General features: G+C 37.5%; 1 protein-coding gene across 2 annotated transcripts in view; it reads left to right on the top strand.

Annotated features, from left to right (window-relative positions):
* pxk (PX domain containing serine/threonine kinase) overlaps positions 1–14,438 on the top strand; it is a 55,971-nt gene that overhangs the window by 9,674 nt on the left and 31,859 nt on the right. For both annotated transcript variants that reach the window (XM_060835642.1, XM_060835643.1), the window contains 6 exons: positions 525–602; positions 2,804–2,877; positions 7,620–7,694; positions 10,514–10,618; positions 11,566–11,667; positions 11,806–11,967. In XM_060835642.1, the coding sequence (XP_060691625.1) occupies positions 525–602; positions 2,804–2,877; positions 7,620–7,694; positions 10,514–10,618; positions 11,566–11,667; positions 11,806–11,967 (596 nt within the window). The remainder of the gene's footprint in view (positions 1–524; positions 603–2,803; positions 2,878–7,619; positions 7,695–10,513; positions 10,619–11,565; positions 11,668–11,805; positions 11,968–14,438) is intronic.

A 14,438-nucleotide genomic window follows, 5' to 3' on the forward strand; every position in this document is an offset into this window, starting at 1 on the left:
TGATCTTTTGAGTTGACTTTTCATTGTTCCTGGTATGGGAACCTGTGGCCAGTTGTAGCCTCTTGTCGCTCTGCTATCTTAGCTGTGATTAGTGAGCTCCTTACACATGAAGAATTAAGTTTTATTTTAAATGTAGTCTGAGAGTCTAAGAGCAATATGATAGTTAAATTATTTCCATTGATTTAGTCAAAATTGATGTTTCATTGTTGAGCAACTCATGTTTAAAATTAAATGGAATAAACTGAAAAGGGGAAAAGCATTGCAAGTTCTTGCAGCTGAATCAATGAACCAATTAAGATTTGCAAACCCGTGTTGTTTCTATAAATAGTAACCCTTAAGTCACAGTTGTTAGTTACTGCATATCCCATATTCCTATCAAGTATAATGAGTACTGTAAACCATTTTTAAAGCCATTTTTGTTTCTTTATCAGTTTAAGACTGACTTATTTTTCATTTTTCTGAATTGGACATGTTTATGTAATGGTCTACAATCCTTTTTTCCCTCTCTCTAACATGCAAAACAGAAATCGCCTTACAGCAGGTATCCATGTTCTTCCGTTCTGAACCAAACTGGGAGGTGGTAGAACCACTGAAGGAAATAGGTGAGTGAGCATTTTTATTGTGTGAACTGTTGTGCTTATTGAGGAGAGATGTTTCATAATTAGGGTTTAGAAAACACTCTTGCTTGTTTCCAGTACATGCAGAAAGGTTTGCTAATGTGGTGTAAGCATCTCTCTGTTCTTGTGATTATTTTTATTCCTAGTTGCAATGACATTGTTTTTAAAGTTGTCACCTCTCTGGCTAGTATTGAATTGTAAGTAGTTCCTTGATTATATCAGTGGGTTGTGGCTTCCTTAATGTTTTTCACAGAGGACCTTAACAGTTGACAAAAAAAATCTTTTATCTCATTGTTAATCAAGATGAGTCCTGGTGATGATAAACATTCTACTTTTTTTAAAATCTTGCACTCTTGTGCTTGCCATATCCTTTTGCATAGATTGAATGTTCATCAGTTTTGTAAAATGTCTTCTCAACTTAGTTCTATGTTGGTTATTCACCAAAGCCAAAACCTTGTATCCAGCTTAAGTATTCTTTGCAAAGTGTATTCCTTCAAAATCAATGCAATCCAATCAGATTTTAAGGTTTTAAAAAATATCCAAGATGCAGATAATGGTATTATATTAAATTTAAGTTCTGAGGCAAATGGATTATTGTATGCTTTTTGTTGTGAAGTAGAGGAAGTGGTGGTGAACTGATAAGGTCACTGGACTAGTATTCCAAAACTAATGCTCTGGGATTTGGCTTTGAATTTCACCATGAAACCTGTTTGAATTTAAAGTCTATTAATAAACTTGGAATATATAGCAAGTACTGGTGATGGTGACCCTGGCAGCTTTCATTGATTTTTTTTTAAAACCCATGTAGTTCACTAATGCTCTTTAGCGAAGTAAATCTGCTATCCTTCTCTAGTCGCAAAATTAATAATGCAGACCCACAGCAATGAGGTTGACTCCTAACTGTCTTCGAAATTGCCGAGCAAACACTCTGTTTAAGAGCAAATGGGGATAGGCAATAAATGTAAGTGAAAGAATAAAAAGAGAGATCACCTGAAAAGACATGAAATTCTGTTAACACAAACACAGTGCAAATGTGTGGACTTTTACAAGTTTTAGATTTGACTAAAATCCACACTGTACTCTACTTTTGGCATCGTCTGTGCTCCACTGTCAACATTATTTATTTCAGGTCTTTTCTGTAACTTTGCCTCTTTAGCCTGGTCCTTTGCCCATACTCTGCAAAGCTTTGTGCATTATCTGATTTTTACCCTAAGCTTCATGCTTGCTCTCAATTTGCTAGCTTCAAGAGATGTGCGTTACAAATTAATTCTTAGGGCATGAATAATGTAAGAGAATGTTCAATGTTAATTTTTAAAATGATTTGAATTCTTGCTATAGCTAATAATTAGATTAGATTAGATTAGATTCCTTATAGTGTGGAAGCTGGCTCTTCGGCCCAGCAAGTCCACACTGACCCTCCGAAGAGTAGCACACCCAATGGGCAATTTAGCATGGCCAATTCACCTGATCTGCGCATCTTTGGACTGTGGGAGGAAACCGGAGCACCTGTAGGAAACCCACGCAGACACGGAGAATGTGCAAACTCCACACAGACAATCACCCAAGGCTGGAATCGAACCTGGGATCCTGGTGCTGTGAGGCAGCAGTGCGAACCACATAGCCACCGTGCCACCACATGAAAAGAGTAGTTTAAGAATTATTGTAAAATAGGTTTTTTATTGATTTAATAATTACCTTTCATATCAGTTATTATAAATTTATATAGAAATGCAAAAATTGTCCTATTTTGTTCTGTATTCACTGGCAACCTTTGGTGTGATCTGTGGTATAAAACTACACTGGTGTTGACCAATTGTTGCATGAACATATAGATACTATACTAGATTTTGAAACCAGATTTCACAGGATATCTTTTTGTCATATATCAAAGAACATGCAATAGTTTAATCAGCTTCAAACTTTATATTTAGTAAAGTTTGTGAATTTTTTTTAAGCTGTAACTTTTTTTTTTGTCTGCGCTGAGATCGGATAGAATTAACTTTTGTAATACTGGAAAGTACTGAAATACTGGGGAAAGGTTTGGAATACAATAATGTCAGATGCTGACTATGCAATTTAAAAAGTTTGTATTGTACATTATACTAATGTTTTCATTAACATTGATTTTAAAATTGTAGATAATTTATACAGCTATAAATTGCTTAGTGTTTCCTTGTTTTTCCAAGGTTGGAGATTAAGAAAACGGCACTTTTTGATAAAAAGTAAGGATCGACCCAAAGAGCGGCAAGTATTAAGTTGGGTAAGTTTGATTTAAATGGCTAAAATCATGAACTCGAATTTATAAATTTCACTCCACTGTAACCTTTGGAGTCTTGAACATAATGGTCAAATCACGGAGTTTGAACTGAACTCCCTTGGAGGATTCATTAGCAAAATGCTTTTGTGTGGAATGACAAGTATGAAGTTGTAGTTCCACGTATGCTGGTATGATAGTTCCATGATACTGCGATCTGTTGCTATAAAGTCTATGTCTTATGATTCTGCTCCACACCCATTTAAAGAAGAAGCAGTGCTTTGAAAGCTAGTGTCTTCCAAATAAACCTGCTGGACTATAACCTGGTGTTGTAGATTGATGCTGTCTGGCCTTTTCACTTTTACTTCTCCTGCAAATTCTCCCTGAATTAAACACCAAATATACATGGCCTACAATGGAAATAATTGTACAAGCTGAACTTAGCTTTCTGTTGTCAGGTTAAACATTGGTGTATAATATTATAAAGCTTCTCGGATATTTCACTATTATTGGCAATCTTTGGTTGTCTTCAAAATTTCCTAAGCAATGATGGAGATTCATTTGGGAAAGTTGAACTGCAGTGTGACAACTTAGCATTGTCAGTTTCTATTGTAAATCTGCGCATGAGAGTTTATAATGCAAAAGTTAACAGTTAAGGTATATCCTTACATACGATTTTCTGGTTTAGAATATTAATCTTGAAATACTTATTCTGCTCAATGGAATGATTTTTATGTAGTAATTTTCACTTTAATATAGTTTATTCATGTTCAAACTTGCAACATTTATAACTGGGGGCGAGGATGAAGAAGTGGTATTAGGGGAAAGTAAAGTGATGGGAATAGCGCACTTTGCTGCAACAAGCAGCATGATTCCAGACAGCTGTATTGCGTGCTTGGTGCCAAGGCTTGGAACATCTGCTTGCAGATAGAGAGGAATTTGAACTGGGAGGTGGAGGATCTTGTCATTGTGGTCTAAGTCAATGGCACTGATAGGCAGGATAAAGATGAAGTTATTGTAGTCAGCCTGGTGAGCAAGACCCTCACAAGTTGCAATCTCTGCATTATTAGCTGAGCCATGTGCAAATTGACACCGGGCAAAGCACATTGGAGAGGTGCATGCATGGCTAGAGCGCACAAATCTTGAGAGTTTAACAATAAATAAGACTAAAATTTAGGAAAAGGCTATATCTCTGAATGCACAGAACATTCAAAACAAAACAGCCAAAGTGACAGTGCAAATAGATCTGAAATGATAGCGACTCCAGAGAAATGGCTTCAGGATAACATGATTTGGGACCTGAACTCTGAATGTTGCAGGAAATTTAGAAACGACAGGAATCTAGGAAAATGTGGAGGGTTGCTCTTTTAGTGAATGATGATATTGGCAAAATTTGAGAGGGATGATCTAGCCCAAGTAAGCTAGATCTCAAAACTGTGGGTAGAAGTGAGAAATTATAAAGGCAAGAAGTAATTTGTTAGGGGAGGCCACCCGCACAGTAAGTTCATGGTTGAGCGAAGCATAAAGGTAGAAACACTAAAAAGCATGGCGATGGGCAAAGGTCACCTAGGGGAATTTATACAACATTTTCAAGATAGTTTGTGAATGTTCTGAAGCCAACCTAATGCCAAGACAGGTGTCACGTCAAAAGATTGGACAGAATATTTTGAAAAATGCAAAGAATGATCAAAACATTCAGAGAAAAATTGAAGTACAAGAGAAAGCCAGGCAAAATTATAAAATAACTAGTAAGGTAAGTATTTGAAGAAGAAACAAATCAACAAAGCGAATTTTGGTCCTGTTGAAAGTGAAACTGAACAGAGATGAATTGAAGTGGTATTTAGCATCAATCTTCACATAATAAAAGCAGCGTTGCAAAATCAGTGATAAATGAGAATATGGGAGAGAGAGAGAGAAACTCCGCAAATCTCAATTTCCAGAGAAGTGCTACTGAGTAAATTCTTGGAACTGCAGTTTGACAGGTGACCTTTGTCTTGATGGAATTCATCATGGGCAGCAAAACAAAGCTATGGATGCTGATGGTCTGAACAAAACTTACCAAGAGACTCAGCACGTCTGGAAGAATCTGTGGGGAGAAAGCAGAGTTCACTGTTCAAATCTGATGAAGAGTCTCAGACTTACTGAGTTTCTCCAGCCATTTCTGTTTTTGTTTAATCCTAGAGCTGTGGTTATCAACCCTTTTTGGTATCAAGTTACACGGTACATCTATTTTTTTTCCATTACATATTTGTGACATTGAAAGTCTACACATGCATGGCTCTGGAGCATTTGGTGTCAGGTGATGCCGCCTTCAGTAATAGACACTAAGACTCCAGACGAAAGCAGATACATGGATACTGAGGTAAACAGTGCAGTTTTCTGAACATTTTGAGGCATATTTCTCACCTTGTTGTTGAAAACCACTGTCCTGGGATTTTTTTTTAATAAGTGACTAGTGAGATAGATGATGCATTGGTTTTAATTTTTTAAAGACCTGTGAGTTAAAGTTTGGGGAGGTGATGGCCTAATGTTTTTGTCACTGGACTATTTAATCAGAGACTCAGGTAATGTTCTGGGACCTGAATTCAAATTCCACCTCAGCAGATTGTAGAATTTGAATTTTTAAAAATCTGGAATTAAGAGTCTGATCAGGAATCCATTGTTGATTGTCAGAAAAACCCATTCACTAATGTCCTTCAGGGAGGGAAATTGCCATCCTTACCTGGTTTGGCCTACATGTGACTCCAGACCCAGAGGAATGTGATTGATTCTTATTTGCCCTGAGCAATTAGGAATGGGCAATAAATGTTGACCTAGCCAGCAACACACTCATCCTGTGACTGAATAGAAGGAAAAAAACTCCCTCTTCATTAGATTGTCAGATAACAAATGTAATTATTCAAAAAGGAAAATCAGAAACTACAGGCTAGTTAGCTTAATGTCTGTTTCATGGAAAATTTTGGAAGCTATTATTACAGCAGTTACAGCAGGGCACTTGGATGTGTTGAAGGTAATCAGATAGAGTTAACATGATTTTGTGAAAGAGAACTCTTTTAACCAAACTATTGGTGTTTTTTGAGGGGACTGGTGATGTTGTGTACTTAGATTTCCAAAAGATATTTGCTAACCTGCCATATCAAATATTATTGCAGAAAATAAAAAATAATGTTGTAGGTGTGTACCATATGGCATGGACAGAAGATTGGCTGACTAACAGGGAGCAGAGGAGGTACAAATGGGTCTTTTTCAGGTTGGGAAGATGTTAGGAGTTGTTGTCACAGGAATTGCTGCTCAACTCATTACAACTTATATAAATGACTTGGATGAGAGGATGGAATGCCAAACTTGCTGACAACCCAAAGATAAGTTGAAAAGTAAGTTGTGAAGAGGATGTAAGGACGCTACAAAAAGATATAGTTGTGTTAAGTGAGTGGGCAAAGCTTTGGAAAATGAAGTTTAAATGTGTGAAATGTGAAATTGTCCATTATAGTAGGAAGAATTGTAAAATCATTATACAAATAAGATATTGCAAAGATCCGATATGCAGAAGGGTTTTAGTGTCCTCCTGCATTAGTTGCAAAAGGTTAGTATGCAAGCATAACAAGTAATTAAAAAAAGCTAATGGCATGTTATAGTTTATTACAAAGGAATTGAATACAAAAGTAGAGCGGTTATCTTTTAGTTATACAGGGCATGGGTGAGACCACAGCTGGATCACTGTTCAAACTATTCATCACCTAATTTAACATTGGATGAAAATGCATTGCAGGCAGTTTTGAGAAGGCTTACCAGACAAATACCTGGAATGAGAGGGTTGGCTTGCAGGTACAGCTTAGACAATCTTGCTTTCGCTGGAGTTTAGAGTAAGAAATGGCTTGATATAATCTAGAATCCTGGGGCGGCACGGTGGCTCAGTGATTAGCAGTGCTGCCTCACAGCACCAGGGTCCCAGGTTTGATTCCAGCCTTGGGCGACTGTCTGTTTGTGTGGAGTTTGCACATTCTCCCCATGTCTGCGTGGGTTTCCTCCAAGTGCTCCAGTTTCCTCCCACAGTCCAAAGATGTGCAGGTCAGTTGAATTGGCCATAGTGTTAGGTGCATTAGTCAGAGGGAAATGGGTTTAGATTAGATTAGATTGCTTACAGTGTGGAAACAGGCCCTTCGGCCCAACAAGTCCACACCGACCCGAAACCCACCCATACTCCTAGATTTGTCCCTTACCTAACACCAGGGGAAATTTAGCATGGCCAATTCACCTGACCTGCACATCTTTGGATTGTGGGAGGAAACCGGAGCACCCGGAGGAAACCCACGCAATTCTGGGTGGGTTACTCTTTGGAGGTTCGGGACTTGTTGGGCCGAAGGGCCTGTTCCATGCTGTAGGGAACCCAATCTAATCTAATCTGAGGACCATTAACAGGGTAGACATGGAGAGAGGGTGTTACCTCCTTCAGGAGAATGTAGAATGAGGGCTAGGTGTTACCCATTTAAAGCAGGTGAGATGAATGTTTTTTGGAGGCAGGAGACTTTTTGGAAGTCTGTTAATGAAAAGGGTGGGAACAGAGGTAGATACCCTTCTTGTGATAGGTCATTAGATTGTCAGGAATGCAGAATTGAGTATACAATCAATCAGCCATGGTGGATCATGCTCGAAGGGCTGAAGGCCCACTCCTCTGAATTCACATGTTTGTACCAGTATGTCATTTGTATATCTTCACCTTTTTTGTTTGTTTTGTGATCTGTTTGTAGGCTGACTTTGGTCCAGATATGTTTCTGTCTGACAAAGATCTTCAATCAACAATGAAACTTTTACCTTCTTGGTCTGTAAGTAATCAATCAGTCATGGAGAAGGATAGGAGCAGACGATATGCCAAAATATTCAATTGAGGGCGGGGGGATTACAATGTTATTAGGCAGGAACTGTGGAGAATAAATTGGGAGCAGATATTCTCAGGAAATGTGTGACAGAAGTATGGAGGTTGTTTAGGGAGCACTTGCTGCAAGTGCTGGAATTGTTTGTCCCACTGAGGCAAGGAAAGGATGGTAGGGCGAAGGAACCTTGGATGACAAGAGATGTGGAACATCTAGTCAAGAGTAAGAAGGAAGCTTGCTTAAGGTTGAGGAAGCAAAAATCAGACTGGGCTCATAGTCAATAGGAACATAAACTCAGGACAGTTGGATGATTGACAACAACAGGAACAGTTGTTGAGTTAGTCCATGACACAACAGCTCTTGCAAGGGAGTTTCAAGGCCAACCTGTAAAAATAAAGTTTAGTAAGAGGTTATGACCTACCATATCATTAATGCCTGGAACGAGTTGCTGAGAAATCCGTGGGATCGGTCTTTGATTGTATTTGCGATTTGATGCATGCTATAGGGTGTTTAATCACAGTATATTACTAATGTTTACCAGATGTTACTACTGGGTGTTAGAACTAAGATGAATTATAGATAAGATATTGTAGATTGTATTGCTATTCTGAACCCAGACTATGGAGTGCAGGTGTTGAAATGGGGTTAACAAAGTTAAAAATCACTTAACAACAACAACAACAACAACAACAGGTTTTCATCCACTGGGTTTATTTGAAAGCACCAACTTTTGGCCTCAATCAGGATCTTGAGTTCATTCACAGTGACTCCACTGCACTATGCACACTCTCACACACATGCATGCACGCACTCACGCAGATCCACACACTCACTCAGACCATCTCTTGTACACAAGCTCTATCTCATATGCTCATACATAACCCCCTACACTAACACCCACACAGACACCCTTTCACAGACTTATACCCCATTACACTCTCTCACAGGCACACTCTCTCACAGTCACTCACACCTCCACATGCACACACTCACTCGGTCTCCCTTGCATGCACATGTTTGTGGGGTGAAATTTCCTGCAGAGCTACATTTTATTTTGCTCAAAAACTGCATTAACCAATGTAAGATTCTGTAAGTCCCACTTTAGAAATAGAATCAGTCTGACCTAACATTGGGACACAGACTTTAACTTCGCACCTTCAGTGTATTATCTGAGTTGAGATGGCTCCTGTTGTTACAAGCTATCTTGAGAATGTAGCTTTTAAAAAAAAAAATTCTGTGATTTACATATGAAGAAGCCAAAACCAAAATGATCATTCTAAAAGATGAAAGATTCCAACTAAATTTGTTTAATATTACATTCAATGACACTGCAATCCTATTGCTATAAAGTCTGTCTTATGATTCTGCTCCACAACCACCTGAGGAAGAAGAGCTTCGAAAGCTCGAGCTTCCAAATAAACCTGGTGGACTATAAAATCACACACCAGGTTTAAACTTTTGGAGCACTGCTCCTTTGTGGAGCTAGTGAACTAGTAGGGCAGGATCATAGGATACAGAATTTATAGTAAAAGATCAAAATGTTATATAACTGATGCGATATATTGAACAAATCTACACTGCTGCTAAGTCTTTAATCACTTAGAATGGGGATGCGGGTTTCGATTGATTAATATGTAAATCCCAGAACTTCTTTCAAGTAACAGTTTGGAGATAACCTAAGGTTTTATCAATGTTTTTTTAAAAAGTGACATCTCAGCTCCGATAATGCATAAAGGTACGAGATTAGAGTCTGTCTGTATCCCAGCTAGGATTGTTGTTTGTTCAAAATGGTGAAACCTTGCAGTTTTATTTGTTTAGTTTTTTAAAAAAAACACAAAGGTTACTGATCTCTCATCAGAATGTGACATTATTTGCTCTTCATTTCTCACAGCATAAAACTGCTGATCTAGTCATGTTCCTAACATACTAAATCAAAAAAAAGTTAGAATAAAACAAATATGCATGTCTTCAATTACACAGCAATTTGTTTACTCTGTTCAGTGGTGAAATATTCAAACTTGTGACATCAAAGTGAATGCCCTTTCTCATCTGACATCCATGCATATGTGCTTCCCAAGTTGCTGAATCAGAGATTGAAACTCTGGACTCGCATCCCCGTCTCAAACAGAACACTGGTGTCTCCTGTCCTCTGTAGGGTTTCTGGTTTGCAATCAGTAATTTGCTGATTTTTTTTAATATATAGGTGGTTCGAATCACCCCCAGATCCATGGTTCTGATAATGGACTTATTTAGGAAATGTGAAACAAGGAAGGCAGTAGACAGGTGTTTCATAGCAAAAGAATCTGTGTTTATTTAACTTCGAAAGCTAAAGATAATACAAGAAATAAAAAAAGGCAAATGCCTTTTTGACATAATTATACAGAGGACAGTAATTAAATACGATATCAAATTAAACACAGGCTAAAATACTAGTCAGAGGTAGACAGTTTTAATCACAGACATTTTCTTTGAGCCCCTTACTGTTAGGGTCCCTGTACTATCAGGTGAAAGTGAGGACTGCAGGTTAGAATCGAGAGTGTGGTGCTGGAAAAGCACAGCAGGTCAGGCAGCATCTGAGGAGCAGGAGAATCGATGTTTCGGGCATGAGCCCTTCACCAGAGTTTGGGTTGGATATCTGGTCGATGTGGTTCAGCACTTTGTGACCCTTAAGCCACTGGTCATTATGTTTTTATGAATTCAAATCTGTTAGTAAACTTTCAGCATGAGCTGGCTTCTGTTCTGAAAAAGATACGTTTTATTTTAACCTCTAGCATCCATATATCTACCCTGTAACCTTTGCCACAGCGAGTGACTCATCAGCACTTGTAATCCGAATGTATAATGAGAAAGGAACGCTAAGAGATTATATCTGTAAGGTAAGCCACATTAAACAGCATATTACTGTTTTATAGTTTCCAATGATCTTTCCTGGCAGTATTTCTAAACATGATTTGAACTTTTACTTTCACATACCAACAAAGAATAAGGGTATCAACTTTACAGCACACTGGCACACTTATGTTTCTCCAGAAAATTCTAATCAAGTTAAATTTTAAATTGCACTTCGGGCAAGGCTAATCAGTAACTGACCTGCTGTGGACCTGGAACTTTCATTCCAGAACTTTTATGCAATTGAAAATACAGTCCACTTACTCTCTGGAGAGCCATCTTCAGGTTGTACTGGTAGGTTGTTCAGGACATCTTTGAAAATAAGAAATGGTTGCTGAAAATTTAGTGTAAAAAGAATTATGTAAGTAAGTAGCTGTTCAAAGTTGAGGGCATATTGTTGAGCTTTCTGATTAACATTTCCATATCGTAGTTTATTTGGATTCTATTTTGAGCAGTTCTATGCATGCATTGTCTGCTGGCAAAAGTGTGAAGTGGAGATTTGGTCAAATTAGTAAAAGTCCTGCAGTTTTCTAAACGTTAGTGGTTGATTTATAGCAGATGGTTATTTCCATATTGTTCAAATAATGTAATTGAATGTTCTGAAGCAAGTACATTATACAATCTTGTAAATGGCTAAATAAATGCATTTTTATTCATTTACTGAGGTACAAATATCTATCGGATTTTAAATATTTGTGAATATAAAATATAGTTTTGTATCTTACATCCTGCTAGGGTAACAAAGAATATCAACTGTTTGACTGTTCATGGCAGATCAGTCGGTCAGTTGCTGTCTTGTTAAGAATAGTGCCAGTCGCAAATCAGTAATACATCAGTTATTTGGTTCACTTTCAGAATATTCCAAAATGTGATATTTAAGCACCAACAACAAGAAACCAATTTTGCTAAAAGTAGTTGTTTATTTTGCATAAAGGCTAAGCCAAAAGATCCTTTTGTAAAGAAATACTGCAACCCTAAGAAAATCCAGGGGCTTGATCTTCAACAAATAAAAACTTTTGGGCGACAAATACTTGAGGTAAATCGACTTTGCTGTTACCCTCCCTATCAAATTGTTGTTTAGTAACTCTATTTAATATTCATTTAAAGAGAATTCTTCTTGTCTTTTGTGACTTTTCTTGTTTGACTTAAGTGATTAATTTGATTTAAATTTCAGGTGTTGAAGTTTCTTCATGAAAAAAGAATTCCATATGGACATCTTCATCCTTCGAATGTGATGCTTGATGGAGATACGTGTAAATTACTGGATTTAGAAAACTCGTTACTAGGATTGCCCAGCTACTATAGAGCTTACTATACACAGTCCAGAAAAATCAATGTAAATAATGTTTCTTTCATTTAAGGCTGTTACCTTTCACTTGCTTTCATATCACACTGTTGATTTATATCCTAATTACTTCCCTTGCAGTTGAAATGATATGATGATATGCATAGTGCTGCTTACATTATCTAAAGAAGACAACTTATACGAAGCAATTAGCTTTGTAAGATAAAATATCTGAAGATAAAATCCTTTATCTAGCAGCCCCTGTTTAGCATCATTTGATTCAGTCATGGCAGATGAAATTGAATCCAGTTAAGACTGGAATTAAAGGGTTTTTTTAACACTGTTGTCTATGAAACAGTTACTATTTTGCGGAATAGAAAATGGACTAAATTTAAAATTGTTCATAATAGGTTAAATCTAAAAATACTGATTTGTTGCTTGTACGAAAAAGACTGGATCCTTTTTGTTTTGTTTTACAAACCAATTTACAAACCAACTCTCACTAGCTAAGGCTAGTTAACTGAGGCTGATTAGGATAGGTTCTGTTCCCTCCAGATAATATTGAGTAAAATTCAGCTGTTATCCACCATGAAAACCTGGTGTGGTGTAATAGCTGGTTGATTCGTTACCACCCTTTTTTGCGTTTTTATTAAGGTGGAATTTTGCACTCCTTAATGCGTCACATTGAATATCCGTTGCAAATTATTTTAGTTGTTTTACTGTTTAGTTTGAAGAAGAGCATTGGTGGGTAGGGTCTTGAGAAGGGAAGAGGGATGGAGTTGCTTTCCTATAAGTTAAGGACAAAGTGGAAATAGGGCTGAGTCAAGTGTGATAGCTCTTTCTTATTACATCACAAAGTTATGTAGATTTGGTGACTGGGCAAAGATATGGCAAAAGGAGTATAATGTGAGAAAACGTGAAATTGTTCATTTTGGTAGGTAGAAGAGAAAAAGCATATGATCTAAATGGTGAGAGATTGCAGAGGAATCTAGGGATCCTAGTACATAAATCACATAAGATTAGTATGCAGGTACAGGAAGTAATTAAGAAAGCTAATAGAATGCTTTAGTTTTACGGGAATTGAATACCAAAGTGGAAAAGTTTTTGTTTGGTAGATAAGGCATTGTCCAGTGTCTGGAGTACTATGTATAATATTGGTCTCCTTATTTATGGAAGGCTGCGCACGTATTAGAAGCAGTTCAGAAAAGTTTTGAGAGTAAAATGTTGAATGAATCGGCTGTCTTATAAGAAAATGTTGGACAGGCTCAGATTGTATCTGTTTGGGTTTAGAATAAGAAGAAACTTTTATTGAAGCATAAGCTCCTGAGAAATTTTAACAGGATGGATGTGGAGAGGATTTTTTCTCTTGTGGAAGAATGTAGAACAAAAGGTCACTGTTTAAAGTCAGTGGTTCCTCATTTAAGACAGTTGAAAATTTTATTTCTGTGAGGGTCGAGTCTTTGGAACACTCTTCCTCCAAAAGGTGGGGGAAACAGAGTCTTTGAACTTAATTAAGCCAGAGGTGGATAGATTCTTAAAAAAACGAGGGGTGAAAGGCTAGTGGGAGTAAGCAGGCGTGTGAAGAACATCAGATCAACTGTGAGCCTTGTTGTAACATGGAGACACACTGCCTTCTACTCTGCACTTGCAGTACAGTAAAATTAAAACCATTGAAGACACCCAATATTTATTTCAAGCACAGTAGTCTAATTAATGTCCATATTTTAAATGTAAAACATTTGTTTACAACCCCCAGTTACATAAAAGAGGGACAAACGCACACAGGTATGGGCTAAATTAAAGAAAATAACATAACTGGCCAGCTTACCTAAATGGTTTTCATCTTATGTTGTTTCGCAGCCATAGATATGGATTCCTTTTTGCTTTTCTGGAGATACTGATCAGGGTCACCTCAGTTCACTCAGTCACAGACACTTGTAACTCAACTTTCTACTGTTTGTGCTTCCAAAGGCTGGTGAGGGAGGTTAGGTGTGGAGGTTTCAAATCTTCAAGCTGTGTCATCAGCCAAACCCTTCTCCCAGATAAAACCTTTGAAAAGAACAACTCCAACTCTGGTTTCACCCTAACAGATTCACCTTCTTTTCCTGAAACCCCAATTACCATTCAACATCTGCCACCTGTTTGAATGTCGGGTCTCGTTCAGACTTGCAGAAATCAAATCCAATTACTAGCCAACTTTTGCTTTCAATTTAAGCACAATGCTCTTCCTAGGCTTGCTGTATCCGTAGGAACACTTTAGTCCAGCATCAGCATCCAATTAATCATCAGGCCTGGCCTCTCAACAAACAAAAACTTGTTTGCTCTGTTGATTTCCTTTTACTGTAAGTTTTCCTAAAGTCCACAAATCATCTTCAGGTCACAATCCCAGTTCACAGTTCCAAAGCAAAATTGATAAAAGAATAAAAACAATGAAATACCAGTGAGGATTCTAACGGTATTGGTAGCACAACGGCTTATTCCTGCTCCTAATTCATTCATTTGTGTGTCTTTGGTTAAGATTG

This window comes from Hemiscyllium ocellatum, chromosome 14, assembly GCF_020745735.1.
Source record: "Hemiscyllium ocellatum isolate sHemOce1 chromosome 14, sHemOce1.pat.X.cur, whole genome shotgun sequence".
NCBI classification, from domain to species: Eukaryota; Metazoa; Chordata; class Chondrichthyes; order Orectolobiformes; family Hemiscylliidae; genus Hemiscyllium; species Hemiscyllium ocellatum.